Source organism: Arachis hypogaea, chromosome 15 (assembly GCF_003086295.3).
Source record: "Arachis hypogaea cultivar Tifrunner chromosome 15, arahy.Tifrunner.gnm2.J5K5, whole genome shotgun sequence".
In the NCBI taxonomy this organism is placed as follows: domain Eukaryota; kingdom Viridiplantae; phylum Streptophyta; class Magnoliopsida; order Fabales; family Fabaceae; genus Arachis; species Arachis hypogaea.
The window spans coordinates 145,075,774-145,103,657 of NC_092050.1; the positions used below are offsets into that span (position 1 = coordinate 145,075,774).

The 27,884-nt window shown below is 35.2% G+C and overlaps 1 protein-coding gene across 1 annotated transcript; it reads left to right on the forward strand.

Moving 5' to 3' along the window:
• Positions 1–11,496: 11,496 nt before the first annotated feature.
• Positions 11,497–12,030, forward strand: LOC140179387 (secreted RxLR effector protein 78-like). The gene has a single exon (XM_072218256.1). The coding sequence runs from the start codon at positions 11,497–11,499 to the stop codon at positions 12,028–12,030; it is 534 nt and encodes a 177-aa protein (XP_072074357.1).
• The last annotated feature ends 15,854 nt before the right edge of the window (positions 12,031–27,884 follow it).

Here is a 27,884-nt window from a genome sequence, read left to right on the forward strand (position 1 = left end):
AGAAATGTTACGTTAGAGAGCCAATTTTTTAAAATTATTTAATTTATTTAAATTATAATTTTTAAATTATATAATTTAAGAAAAATTATAACTTTTAAAATTTTAAAATAATTTTAATTAAAAATTAATTTTTATTTTTTTCCCTTTTTTTAATACTAAAAACTAGCGACCGACAGTTGTGAAAAATGAATTTGTAGCCAATTAATGAATTGGAATATTTTATAGGATAATTTTTAGGCATATTTATCAAATTCGGTCCGATTCGATTAGTTAAATTAAAAACAGTTATTTGGTTATAAAATTGGATTGGAGTATTATTTGAATTGACTAAACAATTAACTCGATCAAATTTAATTAAAATCAGATAAATTCAGTCAAAATCTATTAAAATCGAATAAATTGATTCTATTAAATTCGATAAAATTTGATCAAACTAGATTAAATTATTATTTATTATATATAATTCTTTATTAAATACATTACATATATAAAATTAAATTATACTTATAAATTTTAAAAAAGTATTTTTTATTATTTATGATATATTTTTTATTTTTATGATTATAATTTTTTTTATAAATACTTTAAGAGTATAATAAATATAAATTAATTAATAAAATTATTATAATCTAAAAATAATAGTTAATTTAATATAAAAAAAAACTAAAATATAAGACATTTATTATGCAAATGAAAAATTAAAAATAAATTTTATATAATTATTTAATTATGATCAAATCAACTGATTTAATCTGTGATTTATCGATTGAATTAGTAATCTAATAATCTAATAGTGTAACGGTTTTGATTATTTATTCAGTTCTCCTAATTATATTTTTAGGTGATACGAAAATATTAATGTTTTAATAATTTTAATTATTAATTATATATATAATAAAAATTAACGAATAAAAACATTAAAGCACTAATGTTCCATTTATGTCAGGATTAATAACCTTTTTATGTACACACCACTTTATTGATCTAAATAAACTGGATTTTTGTTAAATAAATAATTTATTTATCAAAATATATAATTTGTAGTATTTTTATTAAAATTTTTTATATTTTTTATTAAAATTTGTAAACGAGAGATAAGGCATGAAACATTAAATATGTTTATTTCCTTTGAAAAAGTATAGGTAGACATAATGAGAATACTAAACAACGTGAACAATACATATGTCGGATATTTAATTCAATAGGTATACAAATAATTATGTTCATTTTTTTTAATTGGATGGTTATTTCTTTTGATTCGATTTACTTATGCACGATTAACAATGGCTAAATGTTCAATTCATTAGGTGTGCAGATGATTATCCTAATGTTAAGATTTATGAGATAATTTGGGTTGGAGTATTTTTTTATTTTATTGGGTTAATTTTAGAGTCTATTGTTCACACTGTTTACAAAAATCATTATCTACCTAGCAAAACTGATTTCCTTAACAGTGTAAATGAAATATGTGCACTCTTATTTGTTTATAAATACATTACAATAAATTTTTAGCAAGTATAAAAAGATGTGCAATATTTGTATTCTTTACAAACATTTCACTTCTTCTTCTCTGATGGAAAAACTCAACAAAGGTTCAAACAAGAACCTATCTAACAGCGGAAGCACCAAAAATAATTTTTCCACAACTTGTGCGATTAAATAGACAATGCCAAAGATACTCCAAACAATAAATATAATAGCAGAAATTAAATAATCAGACACCAAAACTTTAACGTGGAAAAACTCCAAAGAGAGACAAAAAACTCATGGGACCTAGTCTAGAAAAATCTTTCACTATCAAAATAATGTGTACACAATCAGTCTTCCTAGTAACACTAGGGCATCTCAACAATAAACAAAATACATCATTAAAACTGATAGAATCAACATAAATATTTCACAAAGTCGTATCTCAAATCAGGCAAAAGAGAGGGTAATATAACTAACAAGTTATATGCTAATGTTATACTAAAATTTTATAAGAAATGGAACAAATTTACTCGTTCAATCGGATCAAAAATAACTTACTCTTTTCTCCCAAATTTCCTTCTTCTTCCTCTGACGCGGAAACCCTATTTTTTTTTTTTTCATTCAAAACTGAGTGAATCTTCTTTCTCTTCAACAACAACAACAAAGCCTTGTCCCACTAAGTGAAGTCGGCTACATGAATCAAACGATGTCATTGTGCTCTGTCATGTGTCATGAATCTTCTTTCTCTTTGTGGCTTAAAAATGAATTTCTTTCTTTTTTTTATTTTTTCTTGTTTTTAATATGTGGGTCTACTTAGTTAAAGATCCACCAATATTTTCTTCCGTTTCTTTTTCTACAAACAATAAACTAAAATCTTTAGTAGTAATAGATATATGATTATAAATGTGTATCTCAATTGTCATATGAAAAATAATAACACCAAAATTATATTTGAGTGTGATAATTTCATTCTATTGTTCATCCAACGAGTTAGTGCTAACCATCACCAGACCTTACTCCCATCCGTCTTTCCCTAAAAAAACCTTACCTATAGTAATAGTGATACAATCTTCCTAACAACTGCTTTGGGCATATTGAAAATGCTCAAGTAGTACATGGGTAAATTATTGAGCATCGCTTTATTGAGTACAAGTTTACCAACCTTTGTTAGATACCTACCTTTCCATGCTTTAATCCTATCTTCCACTTTAATAATAATCGGCTTCCATGTCTCCAATCTTCTGATACTGAATAGATAATGTACCCCTCTTACAACGCCCAGCAACCTACATGCTACGCTAACTTCCTCTTCCTTACAATTTAAATCAATTAGGATTGATTTTTCATAATTTATTTTCAATCCAATCATAAGCTCAAACCCTTGCAGGAGGCATATGTAGCTTTGAACGGAGTCAAGATCACAAGGGCAAAAAAAAAAAAAAGTATCATTCACAGACTGAAGATGGGTGATACTAATCCTTTCCCTTCCGACATGTAAGACTTTGATGTTAATTACTTATACTTGCTTGCTTAGTAACTAATTCAAATAACATAGATGTTAATAAATAACCAAAAAAGAAAATCTTATGTAGCTAAATGTTTTTTTTCAATCATTGGAAGAGAGTCTCAACATAAAATAATCTTAGGGATCAAAAGAAAAATACACCAAAAAAACAAGATTAATTTCTGCCATAGTAAAATATAGTATCTTATACTTTTATGCCAATCTCACTTGCAAAAGGGAATCATGTTCGATTCCATTAAAAACCCTGTGAATCAAGTGAGGGACGAGGCTTGTAAACATCATCTATATGAAATTATTTCAGATAGACCATCAGTAAAAAAAAGTATACGCAAAATACTTAACTATCTTCACCATAAAGCAATTGTCATTTCCATCGTAAAAATACTCATAATCTTCAAGTTGATAAAAAAAAGTACAATTAAAACTCCTTGGGACTTCAAGCCTAACCTATAGAAAATTAAAGATACAAAAAAAAAAATCAATAATTCCGTAACTCGAATAATACTTACATAATTAGTCAACAAAATGAGATAACAAACTAAATCTTTAATACATATAGTAGTCATATATTGATTGAACATTGAAAGTATGAAAAAAAATTGAATATAACATAACTATATCAACTTATTAACCGGCTAGAAAAAACAGGACCAACATTAAAATCAATGCAAATGAAAATACATTTCAACATATTATAAAAATTAAAAATTAAAAAATATTAAGTTATTTAGCACACAAAATCACTTTTAACATGTAACATACGAATTAAAATTACATGTTAACTTTACTTTTTTTCGAATCTTATTTTCAATGTATTACTAATATTAATATTAATATTATAAATCTTATTATTATTATTATTATTATTATTATTATTATTATTATTATTATTATTATTATTATTATTATTATTATTATTGTTGTTGTTGTTGTTGACTAAACATATAAAATATGTTCATTGCAAGATCCTAATAAGTTCATGAAAATTATTGCCAATATAAGCCTCATGTAAGTGTACAAATTTAATTAACAGGAATTTCAGTTTTTCCACCAAAATAGAATAATTTATACAAAAAAAGAAAAGTGGCTATGAAAACTCACAACCCTGGGATCAATGGGTATATAAAAGCCTTTATAAAATTTCAAGTCAGCCACATTTGAATCTTTAGCAAAGATTTTCTTAATTAAATAATATATGATTAAGTAGGTCTAAATAAACTTATAAAACACATACGAATATAAACTAATGCAGAAAAATCTCAACATTATAAGAATGGTGCAATATTAACTTATTACCTCTTGTCACCAGCCACTCAGATAAACACGCCTAAAACGTCTTTTTTTAAAGATGTCTTTATGTTGTGTTTTAATTGGTTTTGGTATAATTTATTCGGTGTTCCTCATCACATATTATTAAATTTTTCAAAAGATTTTCTTTCCAAAAACAATAAAAAATATTTAATTTGGATTAAAACAAAAAAGGTAATAGATTAACTATTAGATTTTTTTAAAAGATTATTTACATAAAAAAATATATCACATTCATCAATAAATATATATATATAAGCTCTTAAAAAATTTTATAAATAAAAAAATAATTAATTTTTATTCGTATAATATATAAAATAATTACTATATTATTATTATATTATAGATTAAAATTTACTAATTTAAATTTTGTTTTTATTTTTAATATAAGCATTAGAAATAAATAATTTTTTATAACAAAATATATTGTAATAAAATATATATAATATTAATTAATTTTTAAAAAATTCTGAAAAGATGGTTTTTTTCTAATAAAGTGTTATTAAAAAATTAACATTATAAAAACTAATTTCAACCAATATGATATAATATGATATAATAGGTTATTAAATATATTTAATACAAAACACATTGAATATAAATTTTTATTGAGTTTAAATTTTAAATAATTTTTAATTAAATTTTGAATATTTTTATTTTAAAGAGTTAAAATATTTTAACATCATTTTTTTCGTATCTTTTTAATTGAGTCTTTGATTTTTTAAATTATAAACCTTATTTATAATTAAGAGTAGGTTTTAACACCACCAATTAGTCACACAAATAAAAATACAAAAACAATTCTATTGTCATAATTATAATCTAACTTTATAAGCAATACAATACTATGAAACTATATATAAGTAATATAACTAAATTTTATCTACATCTATAGTCACATTTCATAAATAATATAATTAAATTATATTTATGTTTATAATTAAAATATAAATAAAAATACAAAAAAGTATCAGGATGGTTAATTTTTTTCATTCATAATTTTTTATTATTTTTGTTGTGAAAAATTTAATTATTTTAATAATTAATTATTTTTTAAAAAAAGATAATTGAATAACACAAAAAAGTCTTATTAAGAGTAATTTATTTATATATGATTAAAAAATAATTGAATAATTATATACGGTAAAAAATTAATATTATTAAAAAATAAAAATAAAATTTATTTTAAAATTAAAAATAAAGTTTATTTAAAAATAAAATTAAAAATCATGGTTTTTTTTCTTTTTTACAAAATTTTTCTACGAGTAATTCTATAAATATTTTATGATGAATAAAAATATTAAACTCATACTAAAATTTATTCTAATAAAATTTATTTTTATTCTACTAAACGTTAAATAAATTATTGAAAAGAATTTTGTTTCCTCCGTTAGAGAATAATGATAAACTTCCATACTTCTATTATGTTATGGCAATAATTTGGCCTGTTATTTTTTAATGTACATAATAATAATAATAATAATAATAATAATAATAATAATAATAATAATAATAATAATAAACAAGTATATCACAGTAAAAAAGAAAGCACGTCACCAAATAATTTATCATCCGAATTATATATGAATCAAATTGATAATATGAGAGCTAACACTACAAAAATCGACAATAAAGTTAGAGACTTACAAAACCTATCTTAAGATCATAGAAAAAAAAACGTTTATATTTGTGTGATATACAAAGCAATTATCATATTATTATTATTATTATTATTATTATTATTATTATTATTATTATTATTATTATTATTATTATTATTATTATATATATATATATATATGAGCAAAAAAAGTCCAACGGTATGTTTTAAAGTAAAATTTTTTTTTTAATATTTGATTAAATGTTCTTGTATTTAGTACTTTTTTTTTGCACTTCCTCTTAGTTAAAAATATAATCATTATAATTTTTTAGTTATTATTGCTAGGGGTGTTTATAGATGGGATATGGCTGAAATTTCGATCCAATCCGCACTAAACTCATTAGATCAAATTCGATATTCGCACTTTTTATGTTTGGATCAGATATCAAATATATCCATAAAATAAAAAATATAAAAAAAATTTATTTTTATAAAAAAAAGTCAATAATTTTTTTTGTTTACTTTTTTAAACATATTTACTTCTATCTGATTAGAGTGTGGATCCGATTCGATCCAATCCGATCATCTTACAGATCAGATCATATTCTCAAATTACAAATCAGTCAACTTAATTACCATTATTATATCCATAGTTGTAAAAAAACGAACTGGATCGGTTGGTTCGACCAGAAAATTAGTGAACCGGACTAGAACTGGATTATAGTCCAGTTCGGTTTACTCTTTGGACCGTTTAAGGAATAAAATCGGTGTGAACTGGTAAGAACCGGTGCAAACTGGTCTGCTTGAAAATTTTTTTAAAATGTCTCCACAAGATCTCGAACCAAGAACCTTGGAGCAAAAGTAACCTCTACTTGCCACTTAGCCATTGCACTTCTAAGTACTATATTTGACAAATACTAATTATATAGTATACATAAATATCTAATTTAATTTAATTTTTGTTTTTTCTATTTTTAAAATTAATTATATTTTAATTATATACTATTATTAATATAAATATAAATTTCACTAAAAATTTATTAATTTACTTGATCTATTTTATTGCTAGTATTGTGATTAAGGTTATTTGTTTTGATGTTAGTGTTAAAATCTACTGATATTATAGTTAGATGATAGGCTTTGTGAATTAATTATTTTTTTATTGTGTCAAAATAAGATACTATTGTAGTATTAAAATTTTATGGTTTTTTTTATATTAGTTATTTTTAGAAGTTGAGACTTGATTCTTCATAAAATGTTAGTGAAGATATGCATTTCAAATTTTAATTTTAAGTTTTTAACTATTTTATATTTTATATTTACGTGAGACCAGTTTTATCGGTTCAACCAGTGATTTATCAGTTGAACCAATAAACCAGTGAATCAGTAGCTTGATCGGTTCGATCACTGGTTCAGTTCTAACAATTATATTTCAATCTAATTTTAAAAATTTCGATTTACTCAATTTAATAGTTATGACTCACAATTGGTTCCTAATCAAGCAACAACAAATTATGTCTCCCAATTGGTTCCTAATCAGTTCTAACAATTATGTCTCCCAACTTAATAGTTATGATTCACATTGGTTCCTAATCTTATTTTTGTCACTGTCTCACAAAATCGTTAACGACATGCCGAAATGGACTAACGACTGCTACATTATACATTCTAGCGACTATTTGATGTGACAATTGAAATTTTTTTATCTTATTTTTTATTTTCAAGTAAACACTTAAAACCCTAATATGAGTCACGGATACCTAAGTTAAAAAATCAAACTAAGTAAATTGAAACTTTAAAAATCAGATTAAAGCTCGAATATAATTTCAAAACAGAACTTTAACTTATGTAGTGATTAATTTAAATGAAAATCAAATAAATCAAAATTCAACATAATTTTTATCAATGTTTTTAAATTCGAAATTTCTATACCAAAATTAACCAGGATTTTTCTTTAAATTAAAAATTTAATGAAATAGTGACTTTAATTATCTTAACCAATGTCCTAATTAATTACTTTTATGTCTTAAAAAAATCGTATATGAGAAGAAAATAATTAATTTGTCTACTTTAATAAATAGTTATTTTACTAAAATGAGAAACTATTTTTTTAAAATTTTTAAGAACTAATTAATATTATATATATTTTGTTACACTACATTTAATTATAAAAATTTTATTTATGTCTAATACTTATATTAAAAATAAAAAAAATTAAATTAGTGAATCTTAATCTATAATATAATAATAATATAGTAATTATTTTATATATTATACGAATATAAATTAATTATTTTTTTATTTATAAAAATTTTTAAACGCTTGAGCTTGTTTTATATATATATATATATATATATATATATATATGAATGTGATATATTTTTTATGTAAATAATCTTTTAAAAAATTTAATAGTTAATCTATTACTTTTTTTGTTTTAGTCGAAATTAAATATTTTTTAGTGTTTTTGGAAAGAAAATTTTTTGAGGAATTTAATAATATGTGATGAGGAACACCGAATAAATTATATAGAAACCAATTAAAACACAATATGAAAACATCTTTAAAAAAAGATGTTTTAGGCGTGTTTATCTGAGTAGCCTCCTTGTTAATGAAGACTCTTCGAAATGAACGAAAAGATAATGATATTGAAAGGAAACAATGTAATAATTGAAATAATAAGAAACACTAACTAATAGAATAAGAAATTTATGTGAAGAATGGTGATGCAAATAGACTTGATCATTTATATAGTAAAGTCATATTTTGGATGGTTTAGGAATTTTGATGTTTGTTAGATGAAATGAGAGAAAATCAAAGAGTGAGTGAGAGGCTGGGAGAGAGGAGCAGACCTTAGTAAGCAGAAGAAAATATGGATACTATTGGAAACCCAAGCAACTAGCCACACAAAACATTATAATAGTTACAGTAGGGAACATGGGTGGAAGAGAAGGGTTGAAGGGATGACCACGCTTTTTGTGGATAACTTGCCTACAAACACAATGAAAGAGTGGTTATGGAAGTCATTTGGTAGGGAAGGCAAGGTTATAAATGTGTACTTGGCAAGAAAAAAGAGGTTTAAGAACCCTCTACTTTGTAAGGTATGAAAGCAGACAAGAAGCTAAGCAAGCAGTAAAGAAGTTGGATGGATGGTTGATTAATGGATGCAGGCTCAGAAAAGGAGAAAATCTTAAAGAAACAGAAATGCATAGCGGTCTCAACACTAAGAGAATGGTAAGAAACCATCAAGGGAGAGGAGAAGATGCAAAAGTGGAGTAGTGGACAGAAGATTGTTCTCAGACGTAGTTAGAAGAGAGGAACACATGGCTCCTCCCGTTACAAACATGACAGTCGCGAACTCAATCCAGTTCTTTGGCAACTCCAAGCTAGTCCTTGCCAAAGATCATGTAATGGCAGAGAAAATGCCAAGAAGCCTAGTAGCGTCATAGAGTTGGAGGAGATGAAGAAGACGTTGATGAGAGAGTGGCACACTATGCACACTCAAGGTTGTCATGACCTTTGATAGCATGGACAATATGAAAAGAATCGGTGAAGTTTGAGGTTTAGTGGTTAAATTAGAAGATAGTCAGAATATAACACAATATTATAACTCTTGTGCAAGCGAGATTGGAAGTGTGCATAGAAGATCAGGTCTTCGCATAAATAAAAAATATAAAAAAAAAACAAATGAGACAAAGGAAGCATATGAAGAAGTTACAGAGAGAAGGAGACATGAGGTACACAATAGCAAGGACTATGACAAAAGTAACAATGTTTGTGTTGAAGTAGTAGTGGAAATGCCTAGAGATGGAGAAAGGTAAAAGGAATAGACATGGCAGAAAAGAAGATCGAACGAGGAGAATCAAGGAAACAAGATGCACTACCTTTATTCTTACTCAAGGCTCGATTGAAGCAATAATGAGTAACGGCAAGTATGATTAATGATGAAGCAGCAAGGGAGAAGGGCACAAGAAATAATTTATCAAAAAATGAAAATTGAGCTCAAACCAAAATCACTCAAGAGAGGCCCAAGACAATCGCAAGGCCAAGTATAGATGATATTTCAACCCACTCTTCAACCCATTGGAAGCTAATGCACCTGACCCGACAATAGTTGACAGACCAGCAAAAAAGAACAGAGGAAAGAGGCCCAAGTCTCTAGAAAAGATAAGAGAAGGAAAAAAACTCCTAGTCAATAGAAGAAAAAGAAAAACGAAAGATTCAAGGAAGAGAATCAACAAGAGAGAGAAAAATGTACATTCAATAAATGAGAGGAATTCAGGGACGTGCACGAAGAAGCAAAAGAAAACAACATCAAGATGCACCTTGTAGATGAGGAAGAAAAAGAAAGAGTCAGAATAGCGTCAGAGCCAAAGAGAAGAAACTGAAGAAGGAGAAAAAGGCGAGCTCAAGTAAGTGATCATGTTACTACTTTGGAATTGCAGGGGTATTGGGAGTGGGGTTAAAATGGGGTCTATTAAAGATAATGTAAAGATGTTGGGTTTGGTAGAAACAAAAAAAAGATAAGATGAATGATTTTATGGTTAGAAGATTGTGGGGAAGAAATTGATGCAGAAAATGGGATAAGGACTTGTTCAAACCTCAAAATGTGGTAAAAGGAGATAGATGGATATGTATGAGGGGAATCATTAGGGAAGAAAATAGGAGAATCTATGGCCCAAACCTGTACAAAGAGAGGAGAAGAGTGTGGAAAGAAATTCTATAAATAAAACAACAATTTAATGAGGTCCTGTCAACAGAAGAAAGAAGCAGTGGTATGGTTAATCAAGACATGGAAATTATGGACATCCCAATGTTCAGCAGGAAGTATACTTGGAGAATTGATAGGTTCCTTGCTCATGCAACATTGGTACAACAGTTTCCAAGTTGGAGAGTTAGTGCCATCAAATTCTCAAAGTCTGATCACATGCCAATTCTCCTTGAAAAAAAGAAAACCACTTGATGTATGGTTCAGTCATCCTCAGTTCAAGAAGATGTTTTATTCTGAATGGAAGAAGCTGGAGAAAGTACCGATAAAGAAGTGGAGCAGAGAAAATTTTGGTAGCATGAAGGAGGAAATAAATTGTTTTGAAGAGGAAATATCTAGAACAGAAGAAAAGATGGACCAAGGTGTTGACTATGAGGAAAATGCATCAAGAAGAGAAGCGCTGAAGACGGAAAAGCCATATCTAGGGACAGATTTGTGAAAGATGTTGATGAGAACACCAAATATTTCCACACAATGGCTACCATTAAAGGAAGAAAAAAGCAAATTCTTGAGATTAGACATCGAGAAGCAATCAAAGCTTAAGCTCTAGTGAAGAGATATTTTAAAGAATTGTACAGACCAGGTTGGTTCCGAAGATCATCTTGAAACAAGCCGCAATACTTAAGGAGATACCGGATGAGAAAGAAATAAAAGATGTAGTGTGATCTTGTGGATCCACCAGAGCACCATGGGGGAAGACTTTAGCAAGATGGTAAAGGATTTCTTCTAGAACTACAACTTGCTGAAGGAAACTAATATGACATCAATTACTTTAGCAACAAAGCCAAGAGAGAAAAGAAAATTAATGACCTTAGACTAATTAGTATGATTGGGAGATTGAGGCCTCTTATGGAAGCATTGGTTGGGGTACAAAATAGAAAAATTTTGGATGGGACATTAATCGTCTGTGAAACAAATCAAGAAAAACAAGAAGTCAGGGGTAATAGACTAATAGTGAAGCTAGAATTCAGGAAAGCTTATGACTCGGTTCAATGGGATTTCGTCGAATTTGTGTTGAAGCAAATGGAATTTGGTGACAGATGGAAGAGATGGATAAATGAGATGATGAGAACAGCGGCAATGTCAATCATGGTCAATGGTTCCCCAACAAAGCCATTCGATATGGAACGGGAACTTAGACAGGGCGACCCGTTGTCCCCATTTTTATTTATCCTGGTTGCGGAAGTGCTTAACAAGATGTTACAGGAAGCAAAAGAGACAAAGCTAGTGAAAGTGAAAGGACTAGAGGTGGGAACGCATAGAGTTTTGTTATCGCATCTCCAATTTGCTTCTTATTTTATCCTGCCAAACCCAAAGTATTCACAAACTATAGAAGGATACTCAATGTATTTGGACTAATGAGTGGGCTCAATATTAACTATGAAAAATTCCAAATTATTAGCGGGATTAGAAAGACAATGAAATGCTCAATTGGATGCTTGCCGGTGCAAACCCCAAAAGGATCCAAACCTAGGCACCAATCATTAACAGAATTGAGAAGAATCTGAATGGACAGAAAGCGAGTTTGCTATCTAAAGCAGGGAGACTAGTTATAATAAGGTCAATAATAAATAACCTTCTGATATACTATCCTGGCCTGTTTAAGATGTTCTGGGGAACAAAAGATGGTGATAGGATAATTTCCATGGTTAAATGGAGCAAACTTCAATTACCAAAGAAATACGAAGGCTTGGGGTAAGCCATATGGTAATGCAAAATGCTTCCCTTGTGTTCAAATGGTGGTGGAGGTATTCCGAAGAAAATCAGCCTCTGTGGATGAGAGTGGTGAATTCTTGCTATGAGCCTATGACATCAAGTCAAATACCAAGGTGCATGGAGGATCACAGATGCAAAAACAATAAATGGCAATGAGATATTTACAAGGGTTGCAATAGAGGGCATGAAGATATATGTAGGAATTGCTTAGAGATAAATGCCTGAAAGATATATATTGTCTCGAATATGAAGAATACTGTTATTAGTGATTATGGGTTGTGGAATGGCATGGCATGAGTCTGGAATTTTCAATGGCGTAGGAACCTATTTGAGAGAAAAAAAAAATCATTTAGTGAATTTAATAATACACTAGGGAGTATTTGTTTATGTGCATTGTTTGGAAGTACAATGATGAAAATTTTACTTCCAAAACATTCAAAGAGAAGGGGATTGAGATGATGCTTGAAGAAATACTTTTGATAAGTTATGAGAGTGGTCTGGTTCTCCCGCGGGTAGAATTACTAGCTTGGTTTGTTATAGTAGGATATTTAAATACTAGAGATAGATTACATAAATTTAATATTGTGTAGTCTCTGGTGGGAGCCTTGAAATCAAAGAACGCCTTTTTATTCATTGTAACTTTGGGTTTAGTCTTTGGAACATAGCTTTTTTATGACATTAGAATATTTTTTGATATTTGGATAGAGTAGGACGTAGGTAGAAATCAATATAGAAAATGATTGTGCTTGTTTTTTGCAATTATTGGGACTGTCTGAAAATGCAGGAATATGTTAATTTTTGAAAAGAAAACAATGGAGTGATGAATTTGGTAAAAAGAAGAAAAGAAATAGGAGTCGACCTAGGCAAGAGGAAACAAGTTCTGATAGCAATTCAACATGGTTATGGTGGATTTGTGCACAAAAAGTAGAAAGAAAAAAATTTCATTATTGGAGGGTATCCAACAGACAATAATGGAGTATGGGTGAAAAGATCATAGCCAAATCAAAAGAAGAGGTAACCATTATGGCAATTGAGATATCAACACAATTTGTATTGAAGGAATGTAATCTCATGGAAGGAGAGGGTACCATCATTACATCATACAAGAATACTGTAGAGTGGTGTGAAAAGGTGATTTCTTATACAATAGGTTTTTTACAAAGAAAAATTACTTTCAAAATCCGAAATTAAAATATAGTATGCACAATGCATTTGATTGGTGGTCAGCATGGAAATCTCAAACCAATACAAGGGAAGAGACTTGGATAATATGGTGTTAAAACATTACTCATCTTCTAAGAAAAAGAGAGCAATTAAATTTTAATATTATAAGTCTATGAATGATGGTGTAATAAAGTATATTTTAGTATGTAAGATAGTACTAACATAGTGGATCATAGAGGAAGATGATGTAAACGAATTTGTAGCAGGAACCTTTTGTAATATTGTCATTTTGGATCAAGAATTTAACAGAACTAAAAAAAAAAAATGGTAAAAGCCATACCTTCACTATAATCATGAAAATAAATCAACGAACACTAATCAGAATATGTACCAATAGCAAACCTCAATCACACATGAGTAATAAAAAACCACATCTCTATTATATGTCTTTGGTAATGTCTAGAGTAAATAGCCATTTTGGGACCCAAAAGATTCAATTTTTATTTTTTAACAAAATAGAACTCAACATTTATTTTTGACAAAATAACTCCTAAAAAATATATTTCGTTTGACAAAGTGACCGAAACGTTTAATAATGTTTAATTTACCTAGTCAATTGTTAATTTTTTTAGGAAAATACTAATTTATCCTTATCTTCTCTTATAAAATTACAAATTTATTCACTCTTTCTCATCATTACCTACCACCATTCTTCCATCCTTCGCCCACATCATCGCACATCCTCCCCTTGCCCCCATCTCTGCTTCCACCACCACAATAACCAATCTCCAATTTTTCATTACATAAACCAAAATGAGTAAAATATTAACTTAATAACCACCAAGGTTTGTGAAGGATAAAATTAAAGAGATTACCCTAAAATGGGATTAAAATTTATTGTTGTTAAATGATGGGAATTCAACTTTATTCTAGTAGACTACTAATTTCAAGGTTTAATGGGTAATAACAAATTATTTAGTAATTGGAGCACTAAAACATAAGATTTAGTGCTATTTACAATAGATTAGGAGGGTGAGTTAAAACTCTTAATAGAATGATAATATTATTTATTAAAGGATTCCACCTATATGAATATAGGAGTGGTGCCGCTCTAATCGAGAATTTTACATATTTTATTCTTGTAAATATTCATGAAATTAGGATGAGCACAAGACATATAAGTACCTAAAATTATAGACTCTTGAACTTAGAGGGTATAAGTAATGTGTGTAATTTTTGGTAGTAGCATATGGAATATAGGTTTAATCGATTAGACACTTATTATTTTATTAGAACTTTAAAATTTATACTAAAAGAATATTTAATCTTAGTGACACGTTTTTTATACATATATTTGTATGACATTTAAATTTGTAAATAATGAGAGATTGAAAGGTATTTACAAATTTATAATATTATTATTAATATTTGTACTGGATGCCTCCGGTACGGGTTGAGAGATGGATCAAAAACTTGCAGGTTGAGGCGGATGCCGGATTATTTGACTGGAGTAATGGGGGTGGTACCTGCAAAGACACTCCGACGCTCAAGTCAGAATGGATCTAAGAGGTAGGAGGTGTGAGGAATGAATGAATACCTGGAGGGACCTGGGTCCTCTATTTATAGGTGATAGTAGCTATCTTATCTTATCTTGTTCGGCTAAGATAAGGGAGACGTTTGAATTCGAAAGTTGGTTAAGAGCTCTAGAGGGCCGGTCTTCGGGCCTTCTAAAAAGGCGAGGCGGGTCGGACTCGGATAACCGGTTTTGGGTTTGATCGCGGGTCATGGATCCATGGGCCGGATCTGTAACAGTTGTCCCCGCAGCGGGAGAGCGAGCAAGGTCGGTCTGTCGCTGGGAGGTGTGGTTTCTGACCATGAGCTAGGTCTTTAGTTCTTCTTGGATAGTCGTTTGACTCTTTTTTAGGGGAAGTCGGTGTGCCGGCTCTGATCTTGATGGTCGTGCCGAAGGTTCGTCTGGCCGTTTTGGTCCGACGCGACTCTTCCGTGTCCAATGCGCCTGTTGCGTTTTTCGAGGCGTGCTTTATTGGTTTCTTTTTCCAAGGGGGCATTTAATGTGAGGGGACGTTTTTTAGGTGTTTTTCCTTTATTGCCTCTACGCACCTTTTTATTATTTAGGGCTATTTGCGTCTTTTTCTGCCCTTTTGAAACCGTTTTGGCTTTCCTCCTTACTTCCCTCGTTCATTTCACTTTTTTTTCGTTCTCTCTTCTGGAAAAACTCTTCTTCTCTCTGTGGCGTTTCTAGTGTTTCTTCGAGGTTGAATTTCTACTTCTCAGCTTTTTCCAGGCTCGTTTTCTGCATTATTAGGTTGGTATGCCTCCGTTCTTTCTTGTTTTGTTTTTGTGATGTTTTGTTGTTCTGTATTTGCCATGCCATTTTCTTTCCGTGCTGCATTTTGTATTTTTTGGGTGGTAGTATTCGTGTTTTGAAGGGGCTGAGCACTGCCGTATTGGTTTGACAGTGGGCAGTAGGTTTTTGTCTTCCTTGCTTCTGCGTAGGGTTAGTAGGCTGATGGTGGTGCTCCTCCCTGTTTTAGGTATGCATCGGCGGAGGAGTGAGGGTGTGGGTACTCCGATAGCCCCTTCCAGGGGCGTCCCTGATCGCTATACTTGGGTGACTAGCGATGTGTGGGGTGTTCCATCACGGATGACGGAGGCCGATCTTCAAAGGCTCCGTGATCAGGGGGCGATTTGTGGTGGCGGCGACGTGGAGTGGCAGTATGAGCTTGCCCTCCCGGATGCCGATGAGCGTGTTTGCTATCTGAATCTCAATTCGCCCACTGTACCGGACTGGATGTGGGTTTACGAGTCGATGTTTACTCGGCTCGGCGTGCGACTCCCTTTTTCGCCGTTTGTTCAGGATTTGCGGAGTCGGTGTTCCGTGGCACCGTCTCAGCTTCACCCGAATAGCTGGGCCGCCGTTCGGTCTTTTGAGCTGGTGTGTCAGTACCTCGACCTTCCGCTTTCTGTTCCTATTTTTCTTTTTCTTTTCTTATGCACTCTTCCGACGAAGGAAGGGAAGCAAAAGAAAATGGTATATGTCGTTCCGGGCTCAGTCTCATCGTCGTATTTTTGGTTTGTTTGAGGATTCTTTTCACGGTTTCAAGAGAGAGTATTTTAAAGTGCTCCCTGTCCAGGGGCATCATCCATTTTGGCTGACGTCAGAGGGCGAGCGCCGGTTTCCGACCTATTGGAATTTCGGTGTCGGGCCGTCGGTTTTGACTAAGGTCACCTATGATGGTTTGTCTTCAGAGGATAAGGATATTGCTGGTGTCTTGTGGTATTTGTTCGGGGAGCGCCCGTTAAATCCTCGAGATGTCATGGGGGATCCTGTGGCCTGTCGGACGTATATTGGTGTGTGGCTATCTCTTTCTTTGTTTTTCCGATTTTGTAACTTGATGTTTTTCTTTGGGTTTTTCAGTTGAGATGGCTGGTGGTTTGACCTCTCTGGCACGGCTGAAGGCGGCGATGGATCGGGAGGAGGGGTCGTCGGCATCTTCTGCTACCCATGTCTCCAATTCTGCCGCAGATTCTCGGGCTGTTTCCCAGGAGGTAATTTCATCTGGGGTGAGGGCTGGTGCTCAGGCTTCTCCTGGTCCTGTGAACTCGCCTGAAGTTGTTGTGGTTACAGCTGCTGAGGCTTCTCGGAAGAGGAAGAGGCCTGAGGAGCCCAGTAGTGATACCTTGGGGGAGGAGGGTGCCGTTCCCACTGTGATGGACCGACGTTTTGATGCTTCAGGGTTCATAGATCAGTACTTGATGCCTGGCACAGAGCCGTTTTTTTATGATTGCGATGTCTCTTTTCAAGCTAAGTCGGTATATCGCGCCCTACTTTGCTCTGCTGTTATTGTCTGGAAGGCTGAGCCCGTGATGGCTCAGGTCAGTTTGTTGGACAAGAAGTTCCGTCCTTCGCAAGCTGAGGTGGCTAAGTTGAAAGAGCAGTTTGAAGCTGCCGAGGTAGCGAGAGAGAAGGCAGTGAAGTTTTCCGAGGAAGCTGGGGCGGAGATCCTCCGTCTTTCCGAAGTAGAGACTTCGCTTCTTTCTCAGGTGGGTGCGGAGCGGCAGCGGGTTTCCGACGCGGGTTCTCAGGCTGTCGTGCTTCTTGGCGAGCTGGAGGTTTTGAAGGCCGAAGTTTCCGCTCTGAAGAAGGAGAAGGTGGAGTTGTTGCCCGATGCGAAGGGTGCGATCGTGGCCACCGAGGAAACGATGAAGGCTCAAGCTTCGGTGTTGGCTCCGGGTGTGGACGTGTCTGCAATGGGGGCTTTCAAGACCGTCCGTGATGGCCGGATTGTTGACCTTGAGTAGTTTTATTTTTAGTTTGTTTTATTGTTGTTTTATTTTGGATATTTGGTAGGCCGTGGGCCGTGTATTTGATATGTTTTGAACTCTGGGTTGTGCCATCGTGGCCGCTTATAACTTGCTTTCCTTTGATGGTTTGTGTGGCCGTTCGGGCTTTTATGTTTTATTTTGAGCCGTTTATATGTTTAAGCCGTTGTGACTTAGGACCTTTAGTAGGCCGCTAGTGTTTGGAGATATCCGTTTGTTAGGCCCCGAGGGTGATCAGTTCTCGATTTTGTGGCTGTGTCTCTATTCCGTTTTGGTAGGTAGAAGGGGGAAGAGTAAAACATAGTGGAATTTTATTTGGGCCTCGTTAAAACCCTCCGTTATGGCGGGAAAGAGTACCCGTGCTTAGTACTTTATAAAAGTGGAAAACAAATGTAGTAAAGAAGGGAAATGAGTAAAATCTAAAATAAAATTAGCAAGACAAGGGAGGACCTGAGGTGGTCAATCTAAGTGTAGTAGCGCCGTAAGTTGGCGGCGTTCCATGTCCTCGGAATTTCGTCGCTGTTAAGTCGTTCGAGTTTGTATGCTCCCTTTCCAATTGTGGCTTTGATTCTGTATGGTCCTTCCCAATTGGGGTGAGTTTCCCTTTCCCTGGGGTCGGGGTTCCGATGTCATTTCACCGTAGGACGAGGTTGTCGGGTGCGAATTCTCATTTGATGACGCCGTGGTTATACCTTAAGCTGATTCTTTGTTTCAGGGCTAGCTCTCTTACATGGGCTATGCTTCTTTCTTCGTCGATGAGGTCTCGTTCTGCTTCCTCGTCGTTACCTCCGACCGTTTTCCTTGGGCTTGGGTCTCCTATCTCCACTGGGATGACGGTCTCCACACCGTATGTTAATCGGAAAGGGGTTTCCCCCGTGGTCGTTTGGGGGGTTGTTCGGTATGACTATAGGACCGATCCGAGTTCGTCGGCCCATAGTCTTTTGGCTTCGTCGAGCCGTTTCTTGAGTCCTTTGACGATTATTTTGTTTGCGGATTCTACCTGTCCGTTTGTTTGGGAGTGTTCCACCGAGCTAAAACGGTGGGATATACGTAGTCCTTCTAGGAATTCTCTGAATTTTCTGTTAGCGAATTGGGTTCCATTGTCTGAGATGACGACCTCGGGGATCCCGAATCGGGTGATGATCTGTTGCTAGAGGAATTTTCGACATTGGGCTGCTGTGATGGAGGCCAGGGGCTCGGCCTCGATCCACTTAGTGTAATAATCTATGGCGACGATGAGATATCGGAGTTGACCGGGTGCCATAGGAAAAGGTCCGATAAGGTCGATCCCCCAGGTGCCGAATGGCCGCTCTGCCGATATGATGCTGAGCTGGTGCGGGGCGGCCTGGTGGATATTGGCGTGCCTTTGGCATTTATTGCAGCTTTTTACTAACTGCATGGAGTCCCGGATAACCGTGGGCCAGAAGTAGCCAGCCCGGATGACTCTCTGGGCTAGGGTTTTACCTCCGATGTGGTGGCCGCAACAACCTTCATGGATTTCGCGAAGTATGTACTCCGTGTCCCCAGGTTCGATGCATTTGAGCAAGGGTTGCGAGAATCCGCGTTTGTATAGTTGTCCTGCGACAACTGTGTAGTTGGCGGCTTCCCTTTTTGTCCGTCTTTCCTCTTTGGGGTCTTCTGGTAGTGTTCCGTCGAGGAGGTATTGTAGGATAGGGTAGGTCCATGATCCTCGGCTGGAGAGTGTCAGGTAAGCGTTAGTTGTTGTCGATATGGACGGTGACTTAACGACTTCCTGAATTAGCGATTTGTTGCCGTGTCCTAGTTTGGTGCTGGCTAACTTGGAGAGGAGATCTGCTCTGACATTTCGTTCTCTGGGAACGTGCTATATGGTTACGCGATTGAACCCTTTTTTCAGTTTGTTTACCTTGGCGAGGTATTGTTGGAGTAAGGGGTCTCGCGTTTGGTAGTCTCCGTTGATTTGGGAACTGACTACTTGTGAATCGGTGTTTACTTCCAGGACTTTTGCTCCGACGTCTTTGGCTAGGGCTAGGCCTGCTAGGAGAGCCTCGTATTCTGCTTGATTATTCGATACTGGGAACTCGTACCGTACTGACTGTTCGATTATGACCCCATTTTGACTTTCGAGTATGACTCCGGCACCTCCGAAAGTGATGTTTGACGAGCCGTCGACGTGTAGCTTCCATGACTCGGGGGTGGGGTTTTCCGGCGTCATCTCGGCAATAAAATCGGCCATGGCTTGTGCTTTGATTGTATTTTGGGGTTCAAACTTGATCTGGAACTGAGACAGTTCGATGGACCATGCTAGCATTCTTCCCACTAGGTCGGGTTTTTGTAGTACCTGTTTAACCGCTTGGTCGGTTCGAACCGTCACGGGGTGGGCCTGAAAATATTGTCGTAGGCGTCGGGAGGCCGTGAGGAGCGCAAAGGCTAACTTTTCTAGTCGTGAGTAGCGAGTTTCCGTGTCTTGTAGGACTTTGCTTATGAAGTATATGGGTTTTTGTTCTTTTTTCTCATTTTCGCGGATGAGTGCTGCTGCGAGTGCTTCTTCCGTTATGGAGAGGTATAGGTAGAGGGTCTCCCCTGTTTGTGGTTTGGCGAGGACTGGTGGTTCCGCTAGGACTCTTTTGAAGTGTTGGAAAGCCTCTTCGCATGTTGCTTCCCATTTGAAGGGGGCTCCTTTCTTCATCAGTTTGAAGAAGGGGGTTGCTTTTTGTGCCGATGCTCCGAGGAAGCGGGATAGTGCGGTGAGCCGGCCGGTGAGCTTTTGGATGTCGTTAAGGTTTTTTGGGCTTGTCATTTCGAGGACGGCACGACATTTCTCTGGGTTAGCTTCGACTCTGCGTTGCGTGATCGTAAAGCTGAGGAACTTTCCTGCCTCCATTCCGAAAGCGCATTTTGTTGGGTTGAGTCGCATTTGATGCTTTCGTAGGGTGTTCATTATGAGTGTGAGGTCGCTAATGAGTTGTTCGCCGGATTCGGTCTTGGCGAGCATGTCGTCCATGTAGACTTCTAGTTTGGTTCTGGAAAGGTTCTGAAATATCTTGTTGACAAGCCTTTGGTAGGTAGCTCCGGCGTTCTTCAGGTCGAAGGGCATGACTGTGTAGCAGTACGTCCCGTTGGGGGTGATGAACGCTGTTTTCTCCTCATCCGGTTGGTGCATAGGTATTTGGTTATAGCCGGAGTATGCGTCCATAAAGTTGAGGTATCGATGACTGGATGCGGCGTCTACCAATCCGTCGATGTTTGGCAGGGGAAAGGCGTCTTTTGGACAAGCTCTGTTGAGGTCCGTGTAGTCGACGCACATTCGCCATTTCCCATTGGACTTCTTTACTAGTACAAATTTGCCAACCATGTCGTGTAGGGTAGTTCCCTGATGAAGTTTGCTTCGAGAAGGGCTTTTACTTGTCTTTTGACCTCGGCTGCTCGGTCTGGGGACATTTTTCTTCTCCTTTGTGCCACTGGTTTGGCTTTGGGGTCTACGGCTAGCCAGTGGGACATTAGATCTGGGTCTACTCTGGGCATGTCGGCTGGTGTGAAAGCGAACAGGTCTCTATTTTGTTTTAGGAATCGGGAAAGATCCTCTTTAAGGTCGTACGGGAGGTTCCTGTTGATGAAAGTGTATTCGTCTTTGGTATGCCCTACTTGTAGTTTTTCCATGTCGCCTTCTGGTTCTGGCCTAGGCTGGCCCTCTTGTCGGGCATCCAGGTCGGCTAGGAATATCCCAGCCGCATCGCGAGACTTCTTCCGTAAAGCTAGGCTGGTGTTGTCGCATTCTGCTGCGACTTCCCGGTCTCCGTGGATAGTACCGATGGAGCCATCTTCCGTTATGAATTTCATAAGGAGGTATTTGGTAAAGATGATGGCAGAGAAGTCGTTGATTGTTTTCCTTCCGAGGATGACGTTGTAGGCGGTGGAGTCTTTTAGGACCACAAATTCAGATAGAATTGTCTTCTTTTGGTTGCTTGTCCCTATGGTGAGAGGGAGGGTGATGGAACCGTCTGGTTTGAGGAAGTTGTCTCCCAGTCCTGTGACGCCGTTGCGGTATGTTTGGAGGTTGTCGTTGCGGAGCCCGAGTTTGTTGAAGGCTCCTCGGAAGAGGATGTTAGAGTCAGCGCCGGTGTCCACCAGTATTCTTCGAACTAGTCCTGTTCCGATTCTTGCCGAGATGACGAAAGGTGCGTCTTCCGCCGAGGTGCCATTCTGGCAGTCCTCGGGTAGGAAGGTTACCGTTTGGTCAGCAGTGGCGGTTGGTGTTTGGTTTCTGACGGCAAGGACTTTGAGGTCCTTTTTTAGTGTCGATTTTGACTTGCCTGCGACGTCTTTGCCTGTGATAACGTTTACTATTATAGTCGAGTCGTCTTCTGGGCTTTCCCTGGTGGGTTGTTTTTGCGTTCTCGGGTTACGTCCTTCTCTTTCTGACAACCTGTCTCTTTTCGCGCGTTTTGGTTCTCTGATGATTTTGAAGAACTCTGGGAGCTTGCCTTCTCTTATTGCTTGTTCGAGGGCGTCTTTAAGGTCGAAATAGTCTTGTGTTCTGTGCCCGTAACCTCGGTGATAGTCGCAATAAAGGGTTTTGTTGCCGCCTGTTCTTTCTTTGAGTTGCCGGGCTTTTGGGATAATACCTCGATCCGCTATTTGGTGGTATATCTCGGTAATTGGGGCTGTTAGGGGTGTGTAATTAGAGAATTTTTCGATTCTGGGTGGTCGGTTTGTGCTTATTGGCTTAGGGTGGTCCCTCTGATTTTCTCTGGGTGGTGGGTTATGCCTGGCCGCCGAGTTTCTGTTTTGAGCATTGTTGTGTTGCCGTTTATTGGCAGCAACGACCTGGCTGACCTCCTCGTCATTGATGTAATCTCTGGCGACGTTCTGGATCACGTGCATGTTCCATACTGGTTTGGTGGTAAGGTGCTTGCGAAAATCTTCGTTCATGAGCCCGTTGGTTAAGCAGAGGCTTGCGACGGAATCCGTGAGTCCGTCGACCGTTAGGCATTCATCATTGAAGCGGTCAAGATATTTTCTTGTGGATTCGTCTTGTTTCTGCGTGACCCCTAGTAGGCTGATGGAGTGTTTGGCTTTGGTGATTCTGGTTGTAAATTGGGCCATGAACTTTCGTGAGATGTCGTGGAAGCTGGTTATGGATCCGTTAGGGAGGGCGTTGAACCACTTGATTGCCGGCCCAGCTAGGGTCACCGAAAAAGCTCTGCATCGGATTGCGTCGGTTGCGCCTTCTAGATTCATCCTGGCTTCGAAAGTCGTTAGGTGTTCCTGGGGATCTTTGGTTCCGTCATACTTCATGTCCGTGGGTTTATCGAAACCTTTGGGGAGTTTCGCTCTTAGGATCCTTTCCGTGAAGGGAGTAGCTCCCATTATCGTGTGCTCGTTTCTCGTGCGCTTGGTATCTCGGTGTCGTTGATCGTCATCCGTGTGGGAGGGATCGCGGGAGATGCTGCGGTCGTATCTTTTGCTGTGTCGTCGTTCTGGTGATCTGTCGTGTCTTTGGTCCCGCGAGGTGCTCTTATCATGCCTCTTGGCATGTCGCCGTTCTGGTGATCTGTCGTGGCGGGACCTGGATCTGGAGGTCGCGTGACTTCCGTTTCCGGTGTTGTGCTTTTTCTTGGTGGCAACCCGGCCTTCGAGTTCTTGTACTCGGTGGCAGAGTTCCTGGATTATTTGGGCTGACCTATCTTCGGGATTCTCGGGATGCCGCGTTTTTGTGACGACGGTGCCGTCTCCTTTGTCATGGATGGCGCTCGCTATCCTTCCGTGGGGTATGGCTTCCTGGTGTTCGGGGGTAGGATTTCGCGTTCTGGAGTCGTCTTGGTGGCTGATGGAATGCTCTTCAAATCCGTCCGCCATTCTGACTCAACCGGCGTTGGTCCCCACAGACGGCGCCAATGTACTGGATGCCTCCGGTACGGGTTGAGAGATGGATCGGAAACTTGCGGGTTGAGGCGGATGCCGGATTATTTGACTGGAGCAATGGGGGTGGTACCTGCAAAGACACTCCGACGCTCAAGTCAGAATGGATCTAAGAGGTAGGAGGTGTGAGGAATGAATGAATACCTGGAGGGATCTGGGTCCTCTATTTATAGGTGATGGTAGCTATCTTCCTCGCCCTTCTAGAAGGCCCGAAGACCGGCCCTCTAGAGTTCTTAACCAACTTTCGAATTCAAACGTCTCCCTTATCTTAGCCGAACAAGATAAGATAAGATAGCTACCATCACCTATAAATAGAGGACCCAAGTCCCTCCAGGTATTCATTCATTCCTCACACCTCCTACCTCTTAGATCCATTCTGACTTGAGCGTCGGAATGTCTTTGCAGGTACCACCCCCCATTGCTCCAGTCAAATAATCTGGCATCTGCCTCAATCCGCAAGTTCCCGATCCATCTCTCAACCCATACCAGAGGCATTCAGTACAATATTATTAATATTATGTTTAATAATAATGAAGTAATTAATGGTTATTAACCTTTTAGCATGGTACAAACAAATTGTATTGTTTTACAAAAACATGTCTTTTGAGTGTGTTTCATAAAGGAAACAACATATACACTGATAAGACATATTTGTTAAATGGAATTGTCTATGATAGGAAAAGTATTTTGAGGAGCTTAAAAGACCAATTTAAAATAGGTGTTTGTTATAGTGCCTAAAAAGTATTGCCTAATTACTAAAATAGATAAAATAATTAATTTTAAATTTAAAAGTATAAAAGTTAAAATTTTTTAAATATTTTAAAGTTACTATAAAAAGTAATTTAGGAAAAAGTTAGGCACCAAACAAAAGACACCATAGAATTGGCCTTTAAAATATTCCATTTATGTGATTGTTATTCATTCCTTATCCAACTATTAAAATTTGCTTAAATGGTTTATGAAAATGTCAAATTAAAATTCTACTCCAATTCTAAATGTTTCACTAGTGATCCTTTCTCATGTTCTGAACCTACTTTTTTTCTTCATGGTCATCTCTCTCATGTGCTCACCAACAATGGTAGATACCAATCAAACCTTATGCTATGAAAAATAAATAAATTCAGATATGCAGATATGCCTATGTTGCATTATGAGTTATATGTTACAGTATATTTGTGCTCTCCCCACTCCCCCTTTCCCTCCCTTTCTTTTTAATAATTTTTAAAATTGTTTAATGAAATTGGATTATTATTATTATTATTGAAGAGTTTTAAATAAAGAATTCATGAGATTTGAGGAGAAAATTTTAAATTTTAAATTAAAGATTAGAGATTCATTCCATTCAAAATCTCTTAATTCAGAACTACAATTATATATTGACATTTTAACTTATTTGCTCTCTACCTAAGGTAGAAGAAGGAGAAAAAGAGAATGGCGTTAAGGAAAGAGTAACTAAAAAAACAGAAGAAAAAATTGTTAGCCGACTCAGGAAAGAACAATTCGTCGGTGAATATGAAGTCGGGGGTCTACAACAGCAGTAGAGAAATTGAAGGTGCCGTTTTCTGTACAGTCCAATAGAGAGGGGATTTTTTATTGTGAATGAGATTTTTTATTTTAATAAATAAATTAATCATAATAATTACTGAAATAAATAATTTAAAAAATATTTATCGAAATAAATATTTTTTTTATTTTATTTACACTGTAAACGAGATAATTTTATACGTATCTTGTTTATAATATACACTGTAAACGAGATAGATGTATTTATAAATATAAAGATATATTTTCTGAAAATAATAAAAAATATTAATAATATCAATAATTCAAATTTTTAGCATGCAATTAGTATTTAAAAAGGTTGGTAGAAGAGATTAAAATAGATATATTTGATCAATTAGTATTTAAAAAGAGTACATAAAAAATTTTAGATTAAATTATAGATTCAATTGGATTAATTTAAATTTGAAAAATTAAAAACTCGTACGTGTTCAAGTTATACGATGAGAATAAATACAGTAATTGTGCCCACTCTTAAAAATCAAAAGATGGAGAGCATGAAGTAGATAGATAAATAAAATAGAAAAAAAAGGGAGATAACCATTTTAATTGTGTGTTAGGGGGATAAATAAAATAGAAGAAGAGTGGGAGATAGCCGTTTGTCAATTGTTAGAAGAGGTTGATGGGGATAAATAAAACAAAAGAAGAGTGAGAGATAACCGTTTCAATTCTCTTCTCATTTTTTTTCTGTTTTATTTAGCGTGCACCAACTTCATGCTTCCCACAAACTTTTTTAAGTACTACTTGTTAATAATGGTATTTTAATAATCGTATTTTAATCGTGTTAACAGTATTCTATTTTTAAAACGTCCATATTTTCTATTATATAAAACCGTTCATCTTTCCTATTATTTGAAATGTTTCATTTTTAAGAGTTTGGGCCAATTTAAATTATTAATATTTTTTATTAATTTTAAAAAATATATTTTTATATTTACAAATACATATATCTCGTTTACACTATAAATGACATATGGGTAAAATTATCTCATTTACAGTGTAAACGAGATATGAGAGGCTGACATATTTTTGTAATAATTTTTAAAATTATTTATTTCAGTAATTATTGAATATATTTAAATAAAAAATTCAATTTTTTATTATGTTTGTAAAAACAAAGAAAATACCTTCTTCATTTCATCAATAATTTGTGTTATATTTTATTTCGTTTATAATTATAAGATATTTTGATAAAAAATATATTATGTGTTTATTCTGTTTGAATTCATATACATGTTTTTACTAACCGCATAACGTTGAATGACAAAAATATATATGTTTTGTTAACTAAATATACAAAATATTAATAATATATCTTTTGTTATAAAATAAAAATAAAGGCCAAATATAAATTTATATGCAACAAGCTCAAATATAAATAAATTATTTTTGAATTATTAAAGTTTTTTATGACCCAACATTCACTCAACCTATTAAATCAAACATTAATATTTAAAAAAAAAAATCAGTTATGATATTATTGGTCCAACCGAACCACAATATACTGGTTTGTAATTAGAGTAAATATTGGATCATATGTAAAATCATAGAAAACGTATATCTAAAATTAATTTGAGTTACACATTAAAAATATTTTTATTTGGTCCACCAAAATTCAAAAGATATTTTTTCCCACCAAAGATATTCTCTTATTAAATTTAGAACCCATTATAACCCTTTAATATTTTAATAGTTTTTGAAGGGAAAATGCATAAAATGAACAAGAATAGAAAAAAATGTCTAGCCGCCAAACTTTATGGTGTTCCTAAAAGAAAATTCACAATAAAAAAAAAAACAGGTTGGTCTATCTGCAATAGTTCAGTAAGAGTCAACAGTGTCCTATAAATTTCTAATAGGATATTTTAACTAACTTCCCATGTCAGTACAGGATAATAACTCAACCAATAAATTATAGGAAGGTTTTTTAATGCTCCAGTCCACTTTTCTGGTTCTTTGATGATCCAGGATGTAGTACCCTTGAGATATATTATTAAAAATGTTGAGGGTGCATATTTATTAGGATTATTATGGTGTAGAATCATAGAAAAAGGGTACAAATTGTTCCCAAAACATATTGAAAAGGTGACAAGCAAAACTTACAGGAGTTTATTGAGATTGGGGGCAGCTGTGGTGTGTTGTTAAATTATTGAGCCGCAGCTATTAAGCCAGCGCGGTAGCGGAGTCGTAGCATGGAGTTGGTTTTTTTGTGGACTAACATGGGCCTGGTTGTTTATGTTGGATCGGGTCAGTTTTAAAAACCATGTCCCACCCCCATTTGATTACCTGAATATCATTAGTCGTAACCTAGCACAGCCATCGTAGATGAAACTAGAAACCCCGCTCTCTAAATGCGAAACCCAACCCCACGCAGTCCTCCCAGTGCCTCGCAAACCGTCGAAGTCGCGCGGAAGCAGCACCTCACAGCCACTCCCAGTCCCAGGAACCAACGTCCCCTAACCGCATGCGAGTCCCGTTGAAGAACCGCCTCCAAGCAGCGCCGGAGAGCCAAGAAGCAGCGTGGACCATCC

What these genes read in the sequence shown, in the direction of transcription:
- LOC140179387 (XM_072218256.1), top strand. Translation starts at nt 11,497, where the DNA reads ATGATTGGGAGATTGAGGCCTCTTATGGAAGCATTGGTTGGGGTACAA.